Source organism: Cynocephalus volans, chromosome 1, assembly GCF_027409185.1.
Source record: "Cynocephalus volans isolate mCynVol1 chromosome 1, mCynVol1.pri, whole genome shotgun sequence".
Classification (NCBI taxonomy): domain Eukaryota; kingdom Metazoa; phylum Chordata; class Mammalia; order Dermoptera; family Cynocephalidae; genus Cynocephalus; species Cynocephalus volans.
The window spans coordinates 60,032,600-60,060,360 of record NC_084460.1 but is presented as its reverse complement, the minus strand read 5'-3'; the positions used below and the strand labels follow the sequence as shown (position 1 = coordinate 60,060,360).

At 51.1% G+C, this 27,761-nt stretch overlaps 1 protein-coding gene across 1 annotated transcript in view; it reads right to left on the bottom strand.

The window, feature by feature from the left end:
- Window positions 1-4,151: 4,151 nt before the first annotated feature.
- Window positions 4,152-27,761, bottom strand: part of LOC134360446 (glycophorin-C-like) — a 35,306-nt gene continuing 11,696 nt past the window's right edge. Inside the window, exons 3-4 of the mRNA XM_063074837.1 lie at window positions 6,340-6,390; window positions 4,152-4,845 (exon numbers count right to left, since the gene is read on the bottom strand). Coding sequence (XP_062930907.1) covers window positions 4,649-4,845; window positions 6,340-6,390 — 248 coding nt within the window. The 3' untranslated portion in view covers window positions 4,152-4,648. The remainder of the gene's footprint in view (window positions 4,846-6,339; window positions 6,391-27,761) is intronic.

Below are 27,761 nucleotides of genomic sequence, written 5' to 3'. Positions count from 1 at the left end.
TCCTAACATCTCCACCTGTCACCTTAAGAAGGCAATGCCTGATTCACAACAGCTGTGAACTAAATGGTCCTTCCCTGAGGAAAGCAGCAGTCTGATCCCAGGGCATCTCAGGCATCTCAGGAGGCCCAGAGGGTGCTTTATCTTGAGAGGGATGAATATAGAACTCTTTCCTGAGTTCTTTTTGACTTGGAGGAAAAAGAGTAACAATTTCAGCTATTTGCAAAATAAAAGGTGACCCGTGTGTTTGGTTCAAAGTTGAAGACTGAGAGGTCTGAATATTTTAAGTGTCAAACTTCCTTCGAGGTCTATAATATTGGCAAAAGAAACCTCTTAATCAACTTGAGGATGATCTTAGAAATAGAGGCTGGCAAATTCCACCCAACCTCATTACCAGGGCTCTGGATTTATGAATCCTCCCTTGAACTAAACCATTCCCACAGCTGTTGGCCTCTAGGTGTTCCTGTGATCATAAAACAATAAAACCAACCAATTCTGCAGTCCTATCTCCCATACGCCAGCAAAAAGATGAAGAAAAGTTCTCCGCTTTAAATTCTCCATGTGGCTTAAGAAGCAGATGTTTCTGATTTTCTGGTGAGAAGGCTGGGATACCTTAAGGGCTATGAGCCCATTTATTTAGCACATTGCTCATTCAGAAAGTACTTATTGAGCACTCTCAGGGTGCCGGGCAATGTGTTAGACAGTGCCTACCTTGTTGGGAGACAGTCCTCCATGGGTCTCTCAAATTTCTCACATCTGGTGAGTGAGGCAGGAACTGCCCTTTGTTCTGACTATCTTTTCATTAAACAGTCTCGGAAGACAGAGACAGGGGCTCCCTTTGTGCTTACCGCCCATTATAACAGATACCGGTTTTCTTAGTTCGAGGTTTCTCTTCTGGAACTCAAACCACCGTGTGGGCAAGCATCCTCTGAGGCCATCCCCATCATCCACATGGGACTTGGGGACAAGGAGATCTGACGTAAATATGCTGATGTTCACACTGCTTGCTGGGCTGTATCACAGTCCTTTGTCTTACCAAGGAGTCTTGTGTCTTCTGCCAGCATCCATGAAACTGTTACAGGCTAACTCGCTCACTTGAAAGTGAGTGGGGTAAAGTCTCAGACCCTTTACAGTTCTTTGCAAGTTTATATCCTTGTTTAAATGAATATTCAAAACACCCTAAAATTCAAATATTTTGATCTTCATGTTGTTGATAAGGAGACTGGAGCATGGAGAAGTTAAGCAACTCTTTCTTGCTCTCAGAGCTAGTTAGTGCCTGAGGTGAGATTTTTGGTCAACTCTGTACGATTAGAGAACTACTCTCTTTTCATAACATCACGTTGACATGTTAAATTGTAAATGTTAAAATGCCTGTAGTTCTACTTGTGGCACTGGGCCAGTTAAAGTCCTGTTGGTTCCTGAGTCATCCCTGTTGCTGTGATGATGAAAATGTTCAGGCAGGAATGGAAAACAGCTGAGCCATGTCTCTTCCAAGGAGCCATGTGACTATAGTGTACTGTTGGGGGAGGGATTAAAGATAAAGCAAGCAGGTGCCTGACCAGAGGGAGCATTATTTATCATCCACTAGTGTGCACTGGATGCATGTGTGTGTGCGTGCACGTGCATCATCTCATTAAGCTGCTCTGCTCCTCGGTGTGGCCATCTCTCCTCTGCCATTAGTCTGTGACAGCGCCCTTCTCGGTGGTGTTGTGAGGCCCTCCCACAAGAATGCACTTACACGCCACTCGTGCAGAAAAGGGCCGTTTATTCACTCCAGCTGGCCAGCGGCCGTCTCTCAAGAAGCAACCAAGGGAGAATGGCCTCAGGCCTTGGTCTTGTGTGGTTTTTAAAGGCAAAAACCACATCCGGTTGGCACACGGGTTTGTCCAGGTGCACAAAACAAGCTAGGGAGCTAGGTCACAGAAGCCAAGAATGAGCCGTTCGAGCAATCAAGCATACAAGTTTTCATTGTGTATGGTTCCTGTTCCCATGTACTAGTTCACCGTGTATGGCTCCTGTTTCTATGCAACGGTTTCTGTTTCTATGAGAAAGTCAATGGTTTCTCATGCACAGGGGTGGGGGTAGTCTGCAGGTCAGACAGGGGGTAAAATGGCATTACTTAGGTTAAGCAAGCGATTCTACAGAAGCAGATAGTGTACATTACTAGGGTGTAGGGAGCTCTATTTCAATGGCAACTGGACTGGGCCACCTTGGATGACCCGGGCCTGCAGCTTCTGTGTCAGGGCTGCTTGCTGCTCTTGGGCCTGATTCTGGCTGGGCCCAGGACCCAGTGGGTTTCAGTAGTTCTCCAGGAGGGCAGGAAAGAGAGTAAGGATGAGAGGTTAATGGAAGGGAGGAGAGGGGCCAGGGAGCCGGGCTCCTTGGCCAGTTCTGTGAGCACAAGCAGAAAAGATGGCTCCTGGGCTGCCCAGGGAGGGAGGACAAGTGACCAGTCTCCTTTCCCCACAGGGTACCAGCCCCCAGGGAGGCTCAGGGGCTCCAGGGTCATCGTCTTCCTGGAGCCTTTTCCAAACCAAGGTGGTGTGTGGGCTGTGGGTGTCGCCTCTGTGCCCACTGGACAGACATCTGTGCTCACAAGCCTTGAAGACAAGGGCTTATGGCCACCTACACTCAAGACTCTGCAGTGATGTCACAACTGAAAGGGATGTGAGAGGTCGTTTAGTATCGTGTCTCCCAAATGTGTTCCAAGGAATAGTCGGTGCACAAGTTTGTAACAGGTATTCTGTGAAGGAATGGGGTCTCTGGCCAAATGCATTTGGGAAATGCTGCATTACTCTGCTCCCCTCCCCCAAGTCATTGTCAACACTGGACCAGTCAAGATGCTGAGAAGCCCTGCACTGGCTCAAATTCCCTTAATATGTCATTTTCCAAATTTATTTGCACATGGAATACCCTTTTTGTTGAAATGATTCTGTAATCATTTTGCCAGGCCAGTGTTCTACAGATCACAGTTTGAGACATATGGATACAGCCAAGTCCTTTATTTTATAGATGAGAAAGTGCAGGGCCAGGGAGCTTGGGTCACCCAGAGAAGGGTCCGGCCTTTTGACCAGGCTCCAGCCATCATCAGCTTCTGCAAGTTCTTTCTACATCTCTCCCCACCACAGCCTTTCGACCTCCAGCTCCTTGTGTTGGTGGCCTTCCCGGCTGAGCTTAGATCCCCATCTTCCTCTTAGGGAGAGAGATGAGGGACCTTTTTGCTGACTCTCAGGTGGAGACAGGGCAGTTTCAACAACCTTAGCTGGAGGGGGCTCCTGAGGTGACTCTGGACCCCTGGGGTGCAGACTTTAATCTTGGAGTTGCTGGTTTCTGAGTGATCATTGAGCTGTTTGGAATTTTAGACAGACTGGCATGGGAGGGAACCGTTAATGAATCCATCTTCTCTCTCTGCTATTCATTTTCAATCATGGCTGCTCTGCAGGAAGCATTTAGATGTGGTGCAATGGGGAATGTTTGCTAACCAACACACACACACACTGTCTGATCAGTGCCAGTGACGGACATCGGAAGGTAGTGAGCACCGAGCTCTGGGCACACTGGTGCCTGCCCTCACCACTGGGACTTAGGTTCACAGAGCTTCCATTAGTAGCACCATTTTCACTGGAGGGATGAGGACATTGGGCAAGAGAAGTCAAGCAAATTGCCCAAGGTCCTGGGACCAGAAAAGGGAAGCAGGGATGCATGTCCAGGGAGTGGGGCTCTGCAGCCTGTGCTGCACCACTCGATGCCATTGTCACCGGCATTTTGGGAAGGATGGGCTCACTCAGATTTGTTTAACATGTCCATTATTTTATAAAATTGTGCATTAGAAAATCAATGCTTCAGTCAAGGCCCTGGCCGCTGGGACAGTCTATTTCTGGAGGGATTCCTCACCCTTCCATTTGTTTCATGCAGCTGGTGCCACGTTGGGGAGGGAATGCTGGTCACTCGACCTCCCTTTCCTCAGCAAGCCCAGGAGCCGGCTGCATGGTCTGGGTCTGCGCTCTCAGAGAACTGGCCCAGAAGTGGACCATCCCAGCCCCCTCTACACAGACGCTGTCAGAGAACACAAAGTTGTGTGGGTGGGAAGCAAGCTCTGGGTGGCGATTATGATTCCCCAGACAATTACGGTAATGCTGTTTGACTCTGAGTGCTCAGTTACATTTCAAATTTATTTCCAATTGTTTTGAGCTGGATCAATGGGAGACAAAGATACCTTTTAGCTCTGGCACCTGCTGTTCCCCCCAATTGTCAAGGACTGACATTATCCCAGTCAGTGTATTGATGATTCACTTCCTTGCTTCCCCAGCCCCTGGACCACCCACCCCACTCACCCCAGCACGAACTTTCACGCCAATGAGATGACATCCTGCGCAGGGAGACCTGTGTGCCCATTCTTTCTTTCTCCCTGGCAGAGCAAAGGCTGGCCTCATGGGTGGCCGCTGCCCCACTGGGTCCCTGGGAGAGGCCTCATGAAGCTTGGGTCCTCCTCTTTTCCTCCCCAGGCAGGTACCTAGTGTTCCAGGTATCTTGGGAAGAGGCAGGTGATCTCACGGTCTGCTTGGTTGTGCCGGTAGTGGTGGTAGGGTGCAGGTGCATTTTCCCTCATGGAATCGGAGGAGTCATTCAGGGAGGTGAGGTCTCATGTCCCTCAGATAAAGTACTCTTTTCTACCGCTGTCACCGGCGTCCTGGAGGGCAGGGTCACCCTGCAGAGCCGCATCTGCACTTTCAGCAAATTCCGTGCCCTTGGCCTCGTTGGTATGGTATGTGCCCTTGTGCCGGTACATGTAGCATAGTACGACGAAGATCAGGGAGATCAGAACGATGGCCACAGCGGCGATCACACCTGTAGGTGGAAAGAAATGCACAGTTTGGTCTGGAGCCCTGGAACCTGGGGCAGGGGTCAGGACCCACAGAGGTTGTGTCGGGACAGATGTGCTGCTGTAACAGACAGGCTGCTTCATTCGTTCCTCAGGCTTCTCCCTGCCTCGTGTGAGAGCTCGCCCCTCACCTGTGCCCACGTAAAATGACCCCTTCTCTCCCCTCCCTCCCTCCTTCCCTCTTTCTTTTCTTCCCTTTCCTTCCTCCGCTAAGCACTCTGCAGACAGGATGGAGCAGTGTCCCAGGATTGAGCCTGGCTAGAGGGGCTCACAGATCTCTAAGGGGTCCCTGCAGTGTGTGCATAACGTATGTAATGCGTGTGGGCGCCTGAAGCTGAGGGCTCACGGGACTCAGAGCTTCATGTTTCAAAGCAGCTCAGTCCCAGTTGAGGGGTTTCCTGGGGCATGGGACCTTCCGTGCTAAAGCCAGGAAAGCCCCGGAAACCTGCGAAGAGTTGATTGCCCTATGTGCACCCCATAGGGGGGAAAAAGACGAGGGCTGTTAACTGCGCACATGGGGGTTTGTCACGTGAGCTGTGGTTGGTTTTCCACAGGCATGACGCCGCTCCCCACCCACCCTGCTCCCATTCACTCCTGGGCGGTGAGGACTGAGACAGTTCTGGCAGGAGGAGCAGAACCTGGCCACAGAGAGGACTGAAGAGGGAGGCGATGCCTGCAGAGGACGATGTGCCAAGGCTGGAATGTGCTGGGAATTGGCTGGCCTTTCACCTCTGTTGGGATTCGGGAAGGGCAGGGAGGTGAGGAGGGGGCCGGCCAGTAAGAAGAGAAGGGCTCGGTGGTCCAGTGAGGTGGAAAATGCCAGGCTGGAGAAAACTGAACCGGTATCTTTGACTGCTTGCTGCTGCTACTGCTTTTTAATTGAGGGAGTTCCCCAAGCGATGAATAAACTAGCGGGAAGCACGGATCTCAAAGAAGGACACAGAGCAAGCAACACCACCCAAACTTGGTTGTTCCTGAAACACAGTTTGGGGTCACAGCTGCACAGGGTTTAAAGCAAGGCAAGGGCAGGACTGTATTTCCTTTAGGATGAAGGGACGGGGTGTGAGACTCAGGGCAAGGGAACAGCGTGGGATGAGGGAGATGGGGGAGAAGTCCAGGCAGCCCCGGTCAGCCCTCCCACCCTCCCTCCCACACCTCTGTCACCAGAGCGGCTCTGTCCCCAGCCCCTAAGTCCCTATGGGTCAACAGCCCTGAGAAGGACACCTCCTGACACATGGTCCAGGCCCCTCTCACTCACCCCGTCCCCTCTGGCTGCGCCCCCTTCATCAGGACAAATACTGGATATTTCTTAACAGGGCTAGACTCATATTCCACATTCTTCTGAGGGAGGAAAAGCCCTGGCCACAGCCACACCCACCCGAGTCCTTAGGCTGGTTGTCCCTTTGGTATTGCCTCTGACCCTCCCAGCTGCTTGAAGTGTCCCTGCAATGACAGCTTACCTGCAATGATGGCGATGTCCATCACGGTGAAGGCTATCAATGGGCTTAGCTCTGGGAACAGAAGAGAAGAGGCTGAGGTGAGGGAAGAAGGCTCTCCATACCTGGCAGCACTTTAGCTGAACCTGCACTACTCTCTGCTGTCATGTGAGCAGCTCTTTGAATAGGCCCAGGTGAACAGGAATGGCATGGGGCATGCACAGACCTCTGGCCAGGTACACAGACCTGGACCCAGGCTCTGCTTGGCCACCGACAATATGAGAGCATGGTGCAAACCACCAGGTCACGCCAGGACCATGTGAGCTCCCTGCCATATCCCTGCACCAAGGCTGGTACCTGCACTCTCTGCTCACATGTGAGCAGCTCGGTGAATGTGCCCAGGTGGACAGGTGTGGTGTGGTGCACACACAGACCTTCGGCCAGATGCACAGATCCAGACTCTGCTGGTGCATGAGCTGGAGAGCACCGTGCAAGTCCCCAGATCACTCCAGGACCATGTGAGCTCCCTGCTGTGTCTCTGTGCTGAGGCTGGTGCCTACACCAGGCAGATGCTCAGTAGGTGTCTGTGGTGTGTATGAAGGCATGTACTGTTGAGTTTAACACAGACCATTTGAGGAGTGTCCGCTTATACCAGGTGTTGGTTTGGTTGCCTTCCATCAACTACATCATGTGCTCTTCACAGCAATCCTGTGAGTTGACTGGTGTTATTAGCCCATTTCACAGGTAGGACACTGAGGCTTAGAGATGTGACAGGCCCACATCACACAGCTCATCCAGTGGTGGGTAGGGACCCAGCCTGCGCTCTTGCCTCTGGAGTGCTCTTTCTGTCTTTCTCTCTTTTAGAAGCCCCTTCCCGGGCTCCTGCCTGGGGGTTCCTCCCTGAGAACCCTTCATAGGTCTTTGTATCGACCCTCTTGTGGGATGGGCCATCCTGTGATTCTATCCAAATTACTGAATATTTTTTCGCTGCTCAATGATCTGGCTAGAGGGCTAGAAACTCAAGAACAGCTGGGACCTGTACATTACCTTGAGCTGCTGCACAGAATGTCTCCTCTCCTCTGGGAGATGAGTGAAAAAAAGGATTTATTATACCATGGAAATATCAGTGTTAACATGGAAGTCCCATGTTTCCGTTACAACGACTACGCATATTAAAACAGAGAAGGATGTTTCATAACAGTCATTTCCACTCAGATAATCACCTTAATTATAGTGCTATGAGGTCATTCTCTCCAGCTTAGCTGTCAGATCCTTCTTTCTGATAAGAAACCGGTTGTTGGTGTTTGGAGGGCTGGTGGTGGGTGCGGGGAGAGACAGACTCCAGGCTGGAGGCCAGGAGCAGGGGAGCAGGAGAGCCAGGCCAGGGGTCTGGAGCCTGGAGGTGGGGAAGAGGCTGAAGCAAGGCCCAGTCAGCAAAGACACAGAGTGGGCACACGCCAGGAGTCCAGGCGGGGAGGGGGTGGGGTGTTCAGAGTCCTTCTCGGCAGCAGCATCAAGCCGATGCTGGACTCTGCAACCCAGCGTGAGCAAGTACAGCTGTGATTTAGTATCTAGCACATAGTAGGTGTCAATAAACACACACTGAATGGATTTAGAGGTGGAGTGCTAGACCTTTTCAATCACTAAGAACCAACCTCACAACTCAGTAAGAAAGAATAGCATCTTCTTACTCAGGTTGGCGTGATGGTTACAGAAGCTCGAATACCCAGAACTGTCCTTAGGAATCTTCCAGGTGAAGACTAGCCCTTCTTATGTTAGTTTGTCCAATGCATCTAGGATTAGAAGGGACTGTTATTGTCTCTTTTAAAAACAATTAGCAGTTGCTTACCATGTGCCAGGTACTGTTCTCAGCATTTAACATGTTTTAACTCAGTCCCTGCAACAGTCCCATCTGGGGAGAGTTATAATTATCCCCACTTGACAGATTTTGCTGCCAAGTTCCATAATAGTGCTATCGTTTTCTGGGGGTCATACAGCTGCCACGAGAGTCAGGAGGCAATCAGTCAGTGTGGTTAGTCCTGCAGGGCGCTACCCCGTGCAGAGCTGGCTTCCAGATGAGGCAGTTGGCTTGGACCACTTTGGGTGCATTTCTTGGCTTGTGTCTAGGGACCCTGTATCCAAATCTCTATACTGGGATGCTAGATGCCCTTCTGGCAGGCCAGCCAGGTTGGGAGGAAGGTGGGCCTGAGACCTCCAGGGATCACCAACTGGGCCTCCCAGCAAGGGCTCCCTCCACCCACTGAGGGGCATGGTGGGCAGGAGAGCCCCTCAGTTAACATTGCTCTCTCCAGGTCCCACTCTCCAAGTGCTGCGTGCAGCTGAATTTGCACACGTTGCACAGTATGATGGTCTCCAGGGATGTGACCATCTTCAGCCCGACACAACTGCCCTGTAGGCCAGAATGGGCACAGAGGAAGAAGTGCAGGCCTACCTGGGAAGGTGAGAGCGGTCCCTGGACCAGTGGCCTCTTGCAGAGCCTGTTAGGAACAGAAATTCTTGGGCCCCAGCCCAGACCTGATACAGAAACACCAAGGCTGTGATCCAACAATGGGTATGGTAACAAGGCCTCCAGGGGATTCTCTCAGGCCTGAGAACGGCTGGTGTAAGAGAGGGCTTTTCAGATTGGCCCTTGAAGGATAAATAGGAGTTTGCTGCACAGAGATTAAGCTTTCCAGGCAGAAAGCTCAGCATCCACGTCAGTGTTCACCACTCCCTACTTCTCAGCTTTCTCCCCAAGTGTCTGCTTGCCATCGTGACAGCAAGGCTCCTGAAGCCAGGCGTGTGAGCTCTTGCCTCTGGAGAAGGCGGGTGAGCACCCTCGATGTCTGCACTCCCTTGAGCTGTTCCTATTCAGCCAGCAGCAGTGATATTGGGCATTTGAAGAAGGCTGGCTGGAGTGAGCTCAGATCCTACCCAGGAAGCTGATGGGCTGGTCTGCGATCAGACTAAAGAATCTGGCATGAAAGTCCGTTCCTTGCTGGAGCTGAGGGTCAAGTATGAGGTTGGGATTAAGATTATTTTGAGCTCAGGAACTAGGATGGGGATGATCTATGGGCAGCCTTGGGGTGGGTTTATGGTAGAGTAAGGTGTTATTTATGGCCAGGGTTGGGTGTAGGATCAGAAATGGATAACTGCCTAGCCCTGTGATTGGATAGGCATGAGAGGACGCATTTTTGTGAAGACCCAGGGTGCCCTGCTTTTCGTTCACAGCTCTCCTCAAGATCACAAGGTCCCCACCAGACTGAAAGCTCCACAAGTCCAGACACTGCATCTGTCTTGCTCACAGCATCAGCTGGGTGCCTGGCACTGAATGGCAATTGCTGAATGTTTGAAAGCCTAGCACTTTCTGGGGAGCCAAGAACCCACTAAAACACACCCTTCACTATCCACGTCGTGGAGCTGGGCATGGATCTTCTCTCACGGAATCTGCCACTGGCAGCAGCCAAGTCGGTGCTGATTCCACACATCCTCAGCAAAGTCAGCTGCCCATTCTCTGCTCAAGGACAGCAGTCCCTGGAAGGCAGCAGGGCACACAGGTGCTACCCCACAATGCAGGTGACACTCTGCTTCAGTTGACAGCTTGAGGGCAGCTAACGGGGTACAAGACCTCAGCTGCAGCTGGCTCCTTGGGGCCAGTGGTGTTTCTCAGATGTGGATGGAGAGCAGTGCTCAGGTGCTGGCGCTGGGGATGGAAGTGACACTCGTCTGTTGCCCCCAAGGGCCTCCCTTGTCTTGCGTTTTCAGATGACGCTGTGCTAGGAAGCTCTTTCTTCCTTCAAGGCTACGTCTCTACACCTCCTGGCCCATCTCTCATGGTTTTCCCTCTGCCTTAGGGGTCCCAGAGGGAGCTCCGTCCTTCCTGACTTCCATTTCCATCTGGCCCAGCAAAGGAGGACAAATTCAGGCACCGGCGAGGACTCAGGGAGTGAGTTCCTCTAGAGCTGTGAGTGAGGACAGCTTCACACAGGATGCCTGGGTGTTCTGGGAGAGGGGAGACCATTTTAGCCTTAAAATCATGACAGGAAACTCAGGTTTGTCACAGGGGCCCTTGGAGAGTGAGTTCCCGCAATGACAACCTGTGTTTGTGACAGAAACACAGTAGCAGTATCTATTGCTTGATGGCGTGTCAAGGTGGTGCCAGTTATTGAGTACTCAGCTTCAAGGAACCTACAGACCTGGTTGGAGAAATCACTTTGCCAAGTGCTCTGAGGCAGAGATGGCTTTGGGTGAGTCTAATTGGGGTTTAGGAGCAGGACAGCTGCTGGGGAAGAAGCCGTGGCCTCTGCGGGCGTGGAAAGGTCTTCTTGGCCTGCACTGGGCTTTTTTCTTCCTGCTCCAGGTTCCTCAACATCCTCGTGCAAGAGAAGCAGAAATCAGTTGATGGTTGAAGTTCTTTAACTGACTTTTCTTTCTGGTGGAAAAGGTCAAATACATCTACTTTTCCTTGATTTGCTATTATTGCTCCCTGAAAGGATGTAGCATTCAAGCTCTAGGTTTCAGAATATAAGTGCCCCAAAGAAATAAGTGAATGGTTTATTACCCATTCATCCATTTTTCCTGGAAGCCAGCCAGTGTCAGCTGAGCAGTTAGCACTTGTCCAGTCCAAGGCTTAAAGGGAAGAGGGGAAGGTGGCATCTATCCCCAGGACTTGGGTGGGAGAAGTTAGATGCTGACACTCTCTATAGAAAGTAAGGAGGTGCCGGGAATGTTGTAGAAGGGCTCAGCCACCAGACGCAGCCCCAGGACAGTGAGTGCTCATCTCATGTTGGTGCTCCTGCATTCCTTCCCTCAGCACACCTTTCTAGCACCTACCATGTTCCAGCAATATGCTCTGTAGTTAAGGCCAGGCCCTGCTGCCAGGAGCTTCCTGTGTAACTGGTGGGGACTAATGCATCCGAGGGTAAGTTCAGAAAGGGTTGTTCTCTGACAGAGCCCATGGTTCTTCCATGTCCTCAGGAAAGGCTTCCTGGAGGAGGTGGTCCCACATCCGGCCTGCTGAGATAGTGGGTGGGCAATGTCAGCAGAGGAAAGTAGGCATGGTGGTGAAAGAGGGACGAGGAGGGAAGGTCTGCAAGGTGGTGGAGAGCCAGTGAGCCTTCTGGGTGGGTCAGAGGGCCTCCCTCACTTGGGACCCAGTGGCCGTAATGCCTGCTCACTGTGTGTCACAGGCTGGGCTCCAGGCAGCTGCCGGATGTATGTTACCGAGGCGTCACCTGCCCACACTCTCCAGCATGAACGTCCTTTCCATCTGTGCAGAAGAAAGCATGTGTCCATTCTCCGGGGCTTGTGGACGAAATTCACAGGCAAGGCGGTACTGGACAGGTGAGGACAATGTGAACTTGGCCATCCCAGTTAGAATGCACTTGCCAGTCTCAAGGTCAAATTGATTGCCCTTGTAAACAATCTCCCTGATCCCAGGGCTGCCAAAGTGCTGCGCAATGTAGTCCTACTGCTCTGACCCCCTGTAAAATGATTCCGCCATGTGTTCCTCCTCCTCACCCTTCTCCTGTCTTGCCAGTTGCTACTGTATAAAAACATGGCACAGATGTTGGTATTGAAGCCTTGCAGGCTGCCCTACACCAACCACATCAAACCCCTGCATTGTGGCGGAAGCATTAAAGCCTGCCTGGCCAGGTGACAAGGGGATGTGGTCTCTCTGCCCTGCAGAAGAAAGTCATTCTTGCATCAGTGAATTGGGGAGGAAGCAGAGATTCAACACTCAGAAGGCAGAGTCAAGAAAGGGCCTCTCTTCCCTGCATACATCTCTGAGTGTTGCCCAGGAATGTTTTATCTAGGCATTTGCAGGAGGGGGACTGGGAAGACAGCGAGCTCATCGTAACTTACAACTCAAAGTATCTGGTTCCAAGGTTTTCTCTATGTGTCTTTCTTTCAGACACACTGATAGAGGTTGGATGTGTTGCCCCCAAAACTCATGCGGAAATCTCATCCCCAGTGTGGCGGTGTTGGAAACTGATTGGGTCATGGGGTGGATCTCGCATGAATGGATTAATGTTCTCCCTGGGAGAGGGGGAAGTAATGATTGAGCTCTTGCTCTCTTAGTTCCCACAAGACCTGGTTGTTTGGAAGACCCTGGCACCTCCTCTCTCTCTCTCTTGCTTCCTCTCGCCATGTGATCTGCTTGTACCAGCCGACTGCCTGCCACTTTTTGCCATGAGTAGAAGCAGCCTGAGGCCCATGCCAGATGCAGCTGTCCCAGAATCATAAGCCAAATAAACCTCTGTTCTTTATAAATTACCCAGTCTCAGGTATTTCTGTAATAGCAACACAAAATGGACTAATACACACACACAGCCTTAGTTCAACAGCTTGACCACTCTGCCTCAGTTGAGCAGCAGGGTCTGAGTGAAAGGAAGAATGCTTTGTCTCTGTTCTTAGGCCGGAGTATAAAGAAATGGAGCCCCCTTCTATGTCCAGGATGGTGACAGCAGCTGAAAACAGCAGGAAACCCTAAAGGGAAGACGATCCTTGGGATAAAAGGGTCGGCTGAGCAAGATGAAATACGGCTGTCCACACGGGGATTCTGCTGGGGGGTGGGGAGACCTTGTCAGCTCTGGATTGTGTGGGGTCTGTGGTTTATTAAAGAGACAGCAAATACCCTCCTTTTAGTCATGGCTTAGAGTGAAGAGATCTACTGTTCCCCCATTCCCCACCCTCCACAGACACAGCCTACAGGAGGGATTCCTAGGAAAATCAAATTTAAAAGAGGCAGGAGAGGGGGAGGAGAAGATTGTGGTCAGGCGTCTGTGTCTGGCTCTCAGGGAGGAAGCTGTACGGTTGAGAAGCTGCCTGGGGCTTGATGGACATCTGGATGCTTGGGTGGGGGCAGGGGGCTGGCGTAGGGTGCTGGTGTGTCCAGTATCAGCAGGCCACCTAAGAAGCTCAGGCTTAAGACAATGGCCAGACCACCAAAGGGAGCTTATAGATTTCTCTTCCTAGCAGGAGAAGAAAATCTACTATTGGAACAGTTGCTGTGGCTTCAGCACACCACTGGGAGAGGGGCCCAGCTTCTTAATTTCTAATTTCCACCTGTTCTTTATCAGGCCGACTGATCTTCACAGGGAATGGAGACCTGTCGGTCACCAAGAGAGAACTCAGCTGGGGGCGGAGAAGCACTACATGCCACCTGGTCAGACTACAGACAGCATCGCTGCTCTGACCTCGTCAGGACCCAGGCTCAGGAGAACCCCGTGCCCCTGACTCATCCATCCCCGAGACCCCCTGCCAAGGGTGTCACACGCTCCAAGGGGGACTTCTGCCTGCCCCAGACACTCACTCCTGTGCTCTCTCTGAACTCTGCTTATACTCCCTCAGGGCCCCTCCACAGAGACTAAGACCTCACAGGGCCGTTTTCCTTGTTACTGATTTTGGGTCTTTTTGCCTGATCTTGCTACAGATGGAGTAATGGGGAGAACGTGTGTTTTGGGGGAACACGGGCCTCCCATCTGGGGAACTGTGGACCAGGCACCTCTCTGACCTCCAACCTCTGATCATAGGGTAAAGACTGCCCAACCCTCCGGGTGGATGTTCACAGCGTGTGTGACTCCTACGAATGTTCGTACCTGTGGGTCCTCGAGGAAAAGAACATGCCTCATGTTTCTCTTTCAGGGCTAATGGGAGGCTGAGCGCCTGGCAGCACTTACTTAGAATTTGCTGGATTATGGATAATAAGGGAGGAGATTAAAGTATTCACCATCTACTGAGTACAAAATGCAAGACCCTGAGAAGGGAAGGAATTAAACACCCTAGAGTCTCAGTCTCCTTCTTGAATGGCACCTTATCCCACCTTCCCATCTTGAGGTAGGGTCACACCTGTGATGTAGGGCAAACTTTCGCAGGCAAGTTGCCTCATTTCTGAGCACCTTCTTTCCTTGTCTAGAAGACAGAGACAGTAAAAACCCTGCCTGACAGGGCTGTTGTGGGGCTGAGGTGCTAGGCACCAGTCCTCAAACCTGAGCCTGACCACAATTGCTGGGGAACTTGTTACACCACAGAGCACTGCCCCCATCACCAACATTCTGAGCAGTCAGTAGGCCTGGGTGGGCCTGAGAATGAGCATTTCTAACATGTTCCAGGTGCTGCTGAGGCTGCTGGTCCAGGAGCCTTGAGCTCGTGACTGGGATGGTGGTCTACACACCACATGGCACAACACCAGTGCTAACTGTTACACTTTGCCCCTTTGCAGAGGATGATATTAGGCTTCCATAAACAGAACCAGGGGGACTGGTACCCTCTTATCCATGCAGGTATGAAGTCAGAGTCACAAACACCTTGGCCACAACTTTGAGCTTAGTGTCCTTTCTCCCAGTGGCCAGTGATGTAGTTGGAGACCTGGGACAGTCAAAAACCTTGAGAATCTGTCACTTCTGCCTGTTCCCATGAGGTGCTGGGTGTGGGGATGGGGAGCCCTTGTGACAGGGTCCAGTAGATGCACCCACCCTTCTAATCAATGGCTCATGAGACTGCAGGCTTCTCAGTCTCAGTGAGAACTAGTGTTCTCAGCTACTTCCCTACCCCTACCCCCCAGATCTCCACTTGCGACCGCATTGAGACCAATCGGAAAGAAAAACAACCACTGCTGGTTGATTTAAATATAGCTGGGCTCCAATGGTGCAGCAGGGCAATGCTTCTCTAGGAGAAGGTTGTCTGCGGTATCTAAGTGGCAAAGGAGGTAGATGTTTGCAGATATTGTGAGGAGCCAGGAGGGGGCTGTGTATATCCCATCAGCATCTGCTTGGCTACCCAGCTCTGAGCAACATGAGGAGCAGATGGAGCACAGAAGGCCCTGGACATACCTCTTTTCAGCCCCTCCTCCATCCAGATACCTCCCCAAGGAGTTAGGGTGCAAAGGAAGGCACACAGTGACCTCACAGCCCCACCTGCCAGCCTTGGGGCTGGGTACCTAGACTGCACCCCTGTGAGGTCAGCACCCTTGGCAGGCATGGAACAGACAGGTAGTGGAGTGACAGTTCAGCTCCCACACTCACGCCTGGACCACCTTGGGGGGCAAGGTGGCCTCTCTTATCTCAGTTTCCTCACAAGTAAGATGTGGTGGCACTACTGTGCAAGCTTATTGGGAGTTAGTATGTGGTAAGCACCCAGTACAGCGTTTGGCACAGGTAAGGCTATTTGAATGTTAGTTATCATTGTCGATTTGTTGGCATGGCCTCAGTCAAAGCAGGATTCTCAAAAATGGGCATCTTCAATGCTCTTGTACACAACTTGGCAAATGTATCACCCTGAGAATCAAACAATATACTTCTAATAATTGATCCTAGAGAAATCATATGGAAAGAAAAATCCATGCTCAGGAAAGTGTATTGCAATGTGGTTTAAAGTGAAAAATAAGAGAGAACAATCTAAATGTTCCACATTAGGGAACTGGTTGTGTAAATGATGATACGACTCTGTGATAGAATATTATGCAGTTATTGGATTGATGCATCTGAATTCTTAGGGACAGGAGGAAATGCTTAAAGTACAGTGTTAAGTGAGAGGAACAGGACCTTGTAAATAGAAATGATACTAAATGTCCCCAAAATGTCTTAGACAAAGGAATGAAAGGAAACACACTTAAAATGTTAGGTGGTGGCTTTTGGGTGGTGGATGGGATTTATGGTTGGTTTTATTTTCTTCTAGTTTTTTGTACTTTCCAAGCCATCTAAAATACGCATGTGTTACTTTTACAGTCAAGAAATGGGATGACTTTTCAGAACTGGCTATCGAGTCACAGAATCTTCAAAGCCCCAGACTAGAAGGTCTGAGACGGTCCCTTCCCCTACCCAGCCTGCCCGCCTCACTGCATGCCCCCCTGGGTGCCTGCACCCCCTCCACTGTGTCTCCCACAAGCTGCCACTGGGCTACTGTTGGAGATCAGGACCACAGCCGCCCTCTCCGAATGACTCTCTGAGTTGTGTTTTCACACATCCTCTGCCTAACCCAGTAAGGAGATGCTTCAAGGAGATGTTTTCATCTCCAGCGGGAAATGTACAACGTGGAACAGAGCTAGTGTGTTCAGTGACCTCAGCTCCTTTCACCCATTCCCTGGACTGCAGTTGGAGATTGAGGAACATGAGCCGGGGCTTGAGTCCAGCAATTCTCACCCAGGCCTTTGCTTCTGCAGGTGGAGCGGGTCACAGGGCTGTTGGTCCATAGGTTTTGCTTCTCTGGAGCTTCTTTAGGTCATGTTAGTGTCTTACTCAGCTGGCTTCCGAGGGACCCCTGACTTTGGATAACTTCTAAAGACTCTAGAAAGGCTCCTCACTTCCTAGATTAGTTGAAAGTTTGGCCAGGATTCTCTGAGGGGAGGCCTGGTTTTGGTCTCATGGGAAAGAACCTTACACTGAATGTACAGACTCAGTTTCTCCCCAGGGCCTACTCTTTCTGTTTCCTCCCTTTCTCTTGATTCCTGTAGCCATCTTCAATTTCTTTATCCTCATCCACATCTCCTGCTTCTTTTTCCAAGGTATAATAAGGCTTTCTCCAAAGATTTTGCTCCATATTTATAAAGAAGTAGTGGGGTTTGGTCTCCTAAAGCAATGACACTCTCTGTATCCCCCACAGGAATTGAGGTCACACAGTGAGGGACTAACAGGACGGGCCATGGGAGCTGAGCTGCATAGGGTGGACGTGAGGAGAGGAAGGGGAGGTTCTCAGTGGGACAGGTGTCAGGTCACTGGACTGGAGGTGCCCATGTGCTGAGGAGTTGCCGGAGGGGACATGTGGAACCAATGGGACATGAGCAGGACATGCCGGAGGAAGACCCCGAGCAGCATGGCTAGGAGACTTTGGATTTGGTGTGGTCACTGGTAATGCCATCCTGCCATGTGACAGCAGGAGTGGGCAGCTGGTGTCAAATGGAGATGAGTCTCATGTGTGTCAACAGCTCAAAGGAAGTCACACGAGACAGATAGCACAGTGGCTGCCTCGAGGAGGAGGAGCTGATGTGTGCTTTTTGGAAGGAAGGGGCTTTGAGGGAGGAGGAAGAAACATGTCTCGGAAGTGGCCTGGAGGAGCAGGGAGGGTGGTATAAAGAGAGGACAGAGAAGCGGCCACGGAGTGAGAGGGTCAGCAGTGTCCTCGGGGGAGCTGGGCTCCCGTACCAGGAGGAGAGAAGGTGCGTCCAAGTAGAGGCCAAGGCAAAGGCTTGGTGGTGGCACCTCTGGTTCAGTGGGCACGGTGCAAGGTTTGTGGGGTGGGAGGGAGAGGTGAGCGGCTCCCACCTGAGCAGTAAGGGATGTGCAGGGCTGCACAGGGGAGAGGCCGGGCATGAGGAAGGGCCCAGAGGCTTGGGCATTGGGTGTCTTTGCCTCTGGGTGTCACAGTCATCTTTCCCAAAGGCCTGGGAGGTTCTTGGAGTCATCTGTGTGCTCTGCTCTCTTCTCTTCAGCTGCTCTTCCCCCCCCACATCATTCAGTCCCTGAACTGGACCCTCCAGTTACTCAAAGGCTGAAGTCACTGGCAGCAAGGTCAGAGGTGGCCTGGGAACCTGGCTATCCATCCCTGCCCCACCACCTTAGTATGGGATGATGGGCCGACCACACCTGGATGGATGGCTGTTTATCCTTCTGCTAAAGGTCTAGTCCAAGTTCCACTGCCTGACATTTCAGAATCTTTGGACTCTCTTATTCAGGTATGAATCCTCTAAGTTTTCCCTTTATCAATGTTTCTTGTGTGTGGGGACAAGCTGGTTGGAAGGAAACCTCCCGGGAGGCAGAGGCTCTGCACCACGCCATGGAGACTCTGAGTCTGCAAACTCCTGCTCAACTTTCGAGTTCAGATCACCATCACCTCCTCCAAGAAGCCTTCTCTGACTTCTGCATGAGGACTGAGTGCTGAGGGCAGTGAGCTTTCTCACAAAGGGCCATGCAGTGAATGTTTTAGGCTTTGTAGACCACATACAGTCTCTGTTGCATGTTCTTCTTTGTTTCTTTGTTTGATTTTCTTTAAAATCCCTTAAAAATGTAAATATCATTCTAAGCTAGGTGACAGTACAAAAACCAGGCCACAGGTTGCATTTAGCCCACAGGCTGCAGTTTTTTGAACAATTTGTCTTATCACCATGAAAGTGCTTTGCAGCTGTCTCTGCACTAGTTTTTGAGCTACTAGAGGGCAAGAACTGTATCGCATGCCTCAAACGCTGACACGATGCCAGCTGAATGAATGAGTGATGTTGCATAAAATATCCTCTGATGTGTCCCAGCTGATTCTTTTATCGTTATTTTCTTCCTACACACATGCCTCTCACATGCTAGATAAATGACCTCCCTAAGATTCTCTGATTCACTGAACAGTCACTCTGCAGATGTACACTAAGCTTCCAATGATACTAATGGCAGGCCTTTGTAGAGTCCTGGGGACACGAGGAAGAGGTAGAGCAGAGGTATGTGTACGTGTGTGTGCCCCTGTGCTCTAACATGTGCTCACACATGTGGTTCAGATCTCTTGACCCCTGTGCAGCCCAGAGTCACAATGATGTGCTCTCTGAGGTCCCTGCTCTCCAGCTGATTGTGTGTGCTAATCTTTACCACTTCTCTGGAGGACTTAATTCACTTAAAAAATGATATAATTGTATTTTCAGCATAATTAGTTACTTAATTACATGACTAAATGTCCTCTATCGGGCTGCATGTGTAAATAATGATGATTTAGTTAGCCACATTTTGTTATTCGGTTTCCAGAAGGCTCATCCAGTGGTGAACAGGATGTGGAAAGTGTTTTTCTCCTTCCTTCACTGGGTTTGACAGGCAAGAGCTGCAGAGCCCCTGTGTGGGGAGTGAGCAGGAAGGCAGGGGCAGCAGATGGCTGGAGGGGACTTCTGCTGCCTGCAACCTCAGTCCAAACACTCAGGGCATTAAGTGCTCACATTCCAAGGCAGACAGCAGCACTTCCCACAAGACATGCTGAGGAAGGGAGGCTAACGTGGCCCAGGGACAGCAGGACCCACAGGTGATGGGAGAGAAGGGTGGAGATGTGACGGTGACGTGTCCTGGAAGGAAGGAAAGGCACAGGGGCAGGAGCTGGACATCGCTTCTCCTCCTTGCCTAGGATGCTTCTCCGCCTCCTGAGCCAGGCAGGGGGCTCAGAGGGCAGTGGTCAGGCTCACCAGAGGAGATGCGTATGAAGGCCTGGTGAGAGTTTATATGTGATAAGTGCCAGAGCTATTGTTACTGATAATAATGTGACTTGTCTTGGACCCTGGATGAGTGTTTAAAAAGGGTGCTAGGAATAACAGGGTGCATTTTGATCTGAATATTGGGAGCACACTGCTGGGGTGGTGGTGAAGAGAGGGACACACCCACATCTACAAATTGCTTTTTACGAAAGACATCTTAAAGTGCTTCAAGGGGCATCCTGATGGGTGGCATGGGGGGCTTGGGTCTTGGTGCCAGAGAGATTTGGATGCCTGTGTCCCAGCAGCATGCACCCCTTCTCTGTCCCTCAGCTTGCTCATCTGTAAAGAAGAATGACGGCAGGTGACATGTACAGATCATCTGTGTATGGCTCCCGGGGGCAGTGCCTCCCCCCACGAGGTCTGGGGCTGGGAGGGAAGCTTCAGGGGCCAGTTCCAGTGACTGGGAACACAGCGGGTGTTCGTTTATTTTCTGAGTGGTTGGGCTTCCTGAGCGCTTCCTGCCCTGCCATTAGCCTTCCTTTGTCCTCCAAATCCTGCCTTCTGGGTATCAGGGCAGGAAGTCACCAATTCACTTCCTCATTTTGCATCTGCAACACAGCCAGGAAGCTGCCTGCTCCTGTTCAAGCCCTTGTGCTGTCTTCTCTCTGTGCTTGGGGAGGAAAAGCCATTTCTCTTCACCACCCCTGCTCCCCCGCCACGCCCCACCCTCCACTGTCTTTCTAGCTGATGAAAATACTCCATAATACGTCTCAATCCCTGGCAAGCTCCTGCTCTCTCCTCTCAGCCCCCTGTCTAGGTCTTGTGATTTATATTTGCGCAACATTAATCTTTTAAATGCAAAGAAGATATAAACACATACATAACTCTGCCTCTTGTCGGTTGAAGTCCCATGACACAAATCAACTGCCATCTAAATTAAATGTTTCTTTCATAGAAAGTGATAAATGCCTGGAGACTAACCAATGAAAAGCCAACAAACTTAGACTTTGTTTCCCTTCAGAATTTTGTAGGTGATGTGGCTGAAGTCAGACAACCTGTTAAAGTCTAATGACCAACAGGAGTGGGTGAATTGGCACAGTCCTACTGTGTTAATGCTGCCAATACAAACAGGATGCTTTGCTCATAATTTCTCATCAGGGGTCTTGGCACTTCAATAGCAGGTTTGAAATCTAACACATAATCTTAGGGGAAGAAGAGTAAGTACAAACACAATCTACTCTCCTGTCAGAGTGCTGTGCTAATTTCTTTGATAAAGGCAAGAATCCTTTGCTTAAGCAACCAAGAAATAGCATTACCCCAAAAGACATTAGGCAGCTATAGGGTTGGATCTGTCTGAACAATCAGAATTAGGGGCCAGGGCTGGCTGTTTAGCTCAGTTGGTTAAAGTGCTGCCTTGCAACACCAAGGTCAAGGGTTTGGACCCGCCTACTGGCCAGCCACCAAAAAACAAAGAATTAGGGGCTCCCCAGATAAGCCAGATTTTCTAAAACTGTACAGATTTTAAATAATTGTATTCTTTTTAAGTATGAGTGATTTTGTACTGAAACAAATGAAATTCTAAAATTTTATACTTTGTTTAAACAACTACTTTTGAGTTTTGTTTTGGGAAATGTAAAACCTGTGATTTTAGGAGAAAAAAAGGAAAGAATATGAATGGCTAAACCCAGTATGTATCATAAACTTATTTTCCTTTCTTCCTTTTTTCCTTGTCTTTTTACATTTTCCACCATCACTACCAGGTTCAATATCATTACTACATTTTATTATTCACCTGCATGGGTAAGTAATGGGCAATGGAGGGTCTTGAAGACCAGGTAGGCAATGAGCAGTCACTACAGGTGAGAGATTATAGAAAAGGCGGTTCTCTAGAAATTTCGAAGTAAGACAGAGACCGGGAGAAGTAGAGCCCACACTTTAGAAGAGCACTTGGAAATTCCCAAGAAAGGACCAGGATGACATGATGAGAGGCCAGTGGGGTTGAAAGTAGTGGACATGGACAAGGAAGTCTGGTGTGAGGCAGGGGCTGCAGGAGGACAGTCCTAACAAAGCTCAGAGGCTGCGGGTCTGGGAGTTTGAGGTTCAGGGAGGAGTGTGATTAAAAATTAATGAAGGAAACAGTGCGGTGCGAGGGGTAGGAGGATTATGACTAATGATTTATTCTAAATTTCCATGTATCCAATTATTGAATCACTTCCTCAGGTACGTTATTTAAAGTACTAAAAATTAAGATGTGTCTCGGATTTTCAAATTTACATAAAAAATAGGTTTCTAACCATTGCGGGAAGCATCCACAAGATGGATGAAAAGGATACGTAAAAAGAGAATCCAGAAAAGCTTCCCTGAGGATGTTTTTGGAAGACTAGGAAGGCTCCATCCACCCAGAGGGTTTTGTGGTTTGGGACTGGCCTGGGCTTCAGGGGATGGGCTCACTCGCAGTAGAAGCCTCTTGCTCCTGGTTCTCAACTCTGGCTGCACACTGCAGTCACCTGCACCCTTTCAAAAACACCCATGTCCAGGTTCTGTCCTACCTGGGATGAAATGCAGGATGCCAATTAAATTTGAATTTCAGATAAACAATAAAATATTTTTAGTATAAGTATGTCCCAAGTATTGCATGCCAACTCCACAGACGGTTCAGTTCTTTGGACTCACCAGATACCCTAGGGGTTTAGCAATGATGGACGCTTAGAAGAGAAATTTAACTTCTGAGGGTAGAATGTGCTGTTGTCAAGCAGGGTGTGTGCGAGTGGGAAGATGGACCCCTCCTGTCAGTGCTCCCAGGAGGGAGGAAGGCGGCCTGGCTTCCAACCTGACCACACCACATGAGACAAAATACCCTAATACCTTCCTTCCTTTCCGGCTCTCAGTGTCTTAGCCATAAAACGGGAACAGTAGCATCTGCCTCTCAAACCACACGCACAGTCTGTTCCACCTGCAGGGAGCACCCCGACCCCCACGGTTGGAGCCCGAGGGCCCTTTATCCCCATTCGCTCCCAATCAGGTCCTGTTGCTTGTGGCCACCAGAAGCCTTCCCTGCTTTGGTGTCTAAGAAAGTAAAGAAGTTTCTTGGGGCTCACTGCTCCTATTTCTGAGAGGTTGGGCCCTGGAGACAGGTTCGAGGAAGCAGTGGTGAGTGGTGGGCCCAGCCCCACTTTATCAGCACTGCGCCCCCAGGGCAGGGCTGCCAGAACCCCCTGCAGCTGCCAGATAAGGGGCTCAGCTCTGCTTCATCGACCACCCCGGAGGCTTATCAGGGGCAGGCCAGGGAGGAGTCATTTCCATGGAGGGAAAAAAGGACCTCAGAGGAAACACAATGCCCTTGCACATGCAGATACAGCCACACAAGCTGCCTGCCTGCGAGGCCACGCTCCCTCCGTGTCCTGCCGGTACAGGCAGCAGGTGGGTGTCTCACCTGCCACTCAGAGACAGGGTCCCTAAGACCCTCCTTACAACAATGCACCACTTACGTCCCTACTCAGGAACGAGTAGAGAGACATCATACAGCATGGGATCTGAAGCTTGGCAGAGACCGGGGCTTAAACCCAAGAGTCTGACCCACTTCAGTCAGTGCCATTTAGGTCTCAACAGCGTGTGTGTGTGTGTGTGTGTGTGTGTGTGTGTGTGTGTGTGTGTGTGTGTGTGTGTAGCAGGGAGGGGCAGGCAGTGCTTAAGCACGAAGGCCTTTCTCCTACTAAAATGATGCTATCTAAAGCACATGGTGCAATTGAGAAGAGGGGGTGAGCCTGTGGGGTACAGAGGTTGTGGAAATCCAGTCCCGGCTTTGTCATTTGCTACTGCTGTGGCCTTGGGACAGTTACTTTACACCTTTCCAAGCCTCATTTACTCAGGCACACTCAGGATACCAGGCTGTATTAGGACACCCGACCTACCTTCTGAGCGAGTGTGTAACACGTGGCAGGCCCACTCTGGCACAGAGCGAGCTCGTGAATACGAATGCCCTCTCCACCCCTCCACGCCACCTCCAGGCTGCAGCCAGGACAGAGGGATGGGAAACGTGAATGTGCTCTGGCATGCACCAGCAATTCCAAGTATGGACAGATGCCAGGGGCCAGACTGCCGAGAATGACGAGAAGCACAGGGTCAGGAGCCAGTCACTGCAGAAGCAACTGGACTCTCATCCTGGGATCACGTTACTTGAGGAGAGAGGCACATGGAAGAGCCTGTGAGCCCATGTTCAAGGGGCTTTGCTCACTTACCCTCCCTAGACTGCCCATCAGATTAAGCAGAATGGCATTTGAATATAGAACAGATGGAAATAACCTTCCAACACCCTTCCCGGTCTTACGACCCTGACCTGGAATGTGATTTGCCTCCTGGGCGAGTCATATTAATTTGCACCTCTGTGTACAACATGTGTTGATCAAATAAATATTATTAGCGCATTCACTATTACAAATTGATGGTAGTCAATGCTATACCCCAAAAATATGTATAATCAATTATGCTTCAATAATAATAATGATTAAAAAAATCTGCACCTCTGACATCGTGGTGGGCCAAGACTGAGTGGTGGTATCCTGGCTTCTAACCTGGGCTGTGTGAGTCCGAGCTGCTCTCTTCACCCGAGTGTGGGACCAGACCCTCTTCCCCCAGGCAGGTGGCCTCTTGGACCACCCTTGCCTACACCCTCTCAGAATTCTCTTTTCCTTCTGCTGCTGGGACAGACCCTCCCACCTGAGGGGAGAAGGCCATTGCTCTCTGCTGGGCTGGCACCCCCAGGGTGTAGGTGAAGGGTGAGGGGCCCAGCATATACCCCTGGCTCTGCACGGGGCTCCTTGCTGTCCCTGAGGGTCCTGTGTGCTCTGTGGACTACAGATGCTGGGGGCCAGGGGCCCCACACTCACACTCATGCCCCACAGAGCTTGGCATAGCCCTCAGGGCTATAGAAAAGCCTCACCCAGAAGATGCAACCAGCAATGTCAGACAAGTTATGAAAGCTGGCCTGTGTGTGTGCATGAGCATGTGCAAATGTGTGTGTGTGAGCGAGTGCAAACTGGACAAAGTCTTGGTGAAGTCCTCCTGCTCCTTCCCCCCATTCCAGGGACTCTAGCATGTCTCTGTCATCCCCGTCCTCCTTCCCAGTTCCCACCACATCATGGCTTGCCCAGGCCTCTCTCTCAGCCCTTGGCTAGATTGTCAGCTGAGATGCTGAAAGGCATCTCTCCCAGGGGAGGCTCAAAGGCTCCAAGACTCAGGGGGATGATGAGATTCCGGACGCTACAGCAGAGGCTGGGAGATAGTCCCATCATCTCTCTGCCACCTCGCCTGTCTGACTTCATCTCTCAGTTACCTCTTTCCACCCTCCTCTCCCAGACACACCGGCCCCCTGGATGTTCCTGGATGAGGCCAGGCTGGCTCCTACCACAAGGCCTTTGCACTTGCTGTGCTCTCTGCCTGCCATGCTGCTCTCAGACACCCCTATGATTGGCTCCCTGACTTCTTTCAGGTCTTTCGCAAACATCGCCTTCCCCAGTGAAGCCTCCTCTGGCCGCACTCTTTAACATGGCACCCCCTCTCACACCTCGCCTTCCCTGTCTCTATTCCTGGCTGGCTGGTCCTCCCCAGCCCTTAGCACCATCTGATGTGCTGGGCATTCTACACACATGTCTGTGTCCATCTGTTCACCCCCACTGGAATGTAAGCTCCCTGCTGGTATTGCTGCTGGTTTGTTTCTGTTGTATCCCCAGGGTCTTGACTGGGGCCTGACACACAATTGGTGTTCAACACATGTCTGTGGAATGTGACCTCTGGGCCACAGGCTTGCTGGTGCAGTTGGCAGAGGCAAAGAGCATAGGTATAGACTTGGGGAGACCACAGGTGACCTTAAGATCCACTGCTGTATAACTGGTCAAGTGTGGACATGCTTCACCCCTGAATCTCCATCTCCAAATCTGGTGATAGCCTCCTGAGGTGGGGGAGTGGTTTCAATAAGAAATGTGCAATGCTCCTGGCCTGACACCTGCCACGTGGATAGATTACTCCCCTTGCCTCTACCAGTGGTAGACACGGGGCTGAGCTGCCTGGCTCTTGGCTGTAGGGTAGGGGGACAGCCTGTCTGACATGCTGTGCACCTGCTCTGGCTCTTCTTCCTGCACCTGCCCAGGTGAGGTGAGAATTTTCTGCAGGGCAGCCGTGAAGCCCTCATTGCCTGTATTTACAGAGGGGGTGATGGAAGGACAGGAGGAAGAGGAGGACTACAAGAGGGCCCCTCCCTGGCAGCTTGGGCAGTGGCAAATCAGGTAATGGGAACCAATGTTCTTCTGTGTACAGGGTAGCAGGGCCTGGCCCCAGTGGGCCTCCTGGCTGCTGCCTGCTCCCTGACCTTGGCTGCAGGTCTTTCTTCCATAGCTTCCCATCCGCCCATGTGGCTGCGCAGTCCCTGGATAGGGGTGCAACTGGGGCCAGGTGGCTCTAGGCCTAGAGGTTGTACCATTAGACAGTTTCCTGTTGGTTTAAGTGAGGAGTCAGCAGACTTTCTATAAAGGGCCAGTTAGTAAATAGTTTAGGCTTTGTGGACCACAGGGTCTCTGTAGCAGCAACTCAGCTCTGCCATCATAGCACAAAAGCAGCCATGGAGACTATGTACATGAGTGGGCACAGCTGTGTTCCTATAAAACTTTATTTATAAAAACAGGCTGCAGCTGGATTTGGCCTGTGGGCCTCAGTTTGCAGATCTCTGGTTTAAGACTGCCTGTCTCTGAGTCTCTCTCTTCCTTCTCAGGTTAACATTTAGTGAGTGTGTGCCCCGTGCTAGGCCTGGACCTTCCACCCATGTCTTCTCATTTAAGGTGCCTATGAGGACAGAGCCACTGCATGACTAAGCTGTGCCTTTAACCCAGGTCTGTCTCACTCGACACCAGTGCCCTGCACAACACTCCACTCCCCATCGGCACAGGCACACTCTCCACTGCCTCCGTCCCTCCTATAGATGAGAGATTGAATTCAGTCTCATGTCATCCTTGAATACCCCATGAGGCTGTGAGGACAAAGGCATTGGCTGGGGAGCTTAGGCCAAAGGGGGTGAAACCAGTCCCCCAAGTCCACCCTCACTAGTCAGTGGTGGGGCCCAGGCAACCACTGCTGAGGAGCATGGTGGGGGCTCTGATGTGGCTCTGCAGACCCCCTCTGGTAATTGCACTGGCTGGTGAAGCCCTGCCACACAGGACTCTCCGGAGTATCCTGAGCCCCGGGGTGTCAGGGTCCCAGAAAGGGCCTATCCACATGGCCCCAGCCTGGCTAAACAGAGGGCTCGGTCCAGGGAGGCCAGAGGAGCTCTGGGCAGCACTCTGGCACTCTGCTGCAGCCCGAGGGTCCCCGAGTGGGAGCTGCTGTCCCAGAAAGAGACCCCAAGAACTGGGGCAGAGGAGAACTCCTTTCTCCTTGGGGAGGGCCCCACACATGGGGAGCTCAAAGGAGAGAATCATCTCTGAGCACCAGGGGGGCTCCCGGGGCAGGAGGCAGGGCAGTGAGAGGCCAGCCCTTTATCCACCCAGACAGTTGTGCCTCTGTTCCCACAGCCCCCAGACAAGGAGGGCAAGGCGTGGCCAGGAACTCAGATAATGGTGCTTCCAACATGGTGCAGCCTCAGAGATGGCTTTTGCCCAAAGCACCGCCCTGGAAACAGAGAGTAAAGGATGGTGAACAGAGTCAGAGACCAAAGCCTCCAGGAAATAATAATAAGAATGAGGCTCTGATGTGCCCATGAGTGGGAAACACCAGCTCACAGGGTATCTGAACTTTGAAGGGGCAGCAGGGACTTCATTGCCTTGGACTGCGATGTCCCCAGTGATGTATTCTGACTCCCTCCAGCATTGTTTGTTTTCTCAGTGAGTGACAAACACCATTTCACTCAAATTGTATAAAAATAGCATGTTCCTAAAGGGTTTTTCAGAGGCTCCAGGATTCTTAAATAGGAAATGACCCAGGGGTAATTACCAAAGCATGATATAAATAAATGTACTTAGCCTATTCGAACCAACTTTCTTTCACTCCTCCTGTGAAAGAAAACTTTGTTCTTCTGTTAAACTTCCTCCTTCCTGCACATTTGATGGGTGGTGGTGTGCAGGGGTTAAAAGCTGGCTCAGGGGTCAGGCTACCTAGGTTCCAATCACAGCCCTGCCTAATGGGGTGCATGATGGAGGGAACGCCCACAGCACCCAATTCACAGCGCAAGACAATGGACAGCTCCGAATGCTGCTAGACAGCGTTCGCTCCCACTTACAGAGGGCCAGGCCACCACGCACGCAGCGGG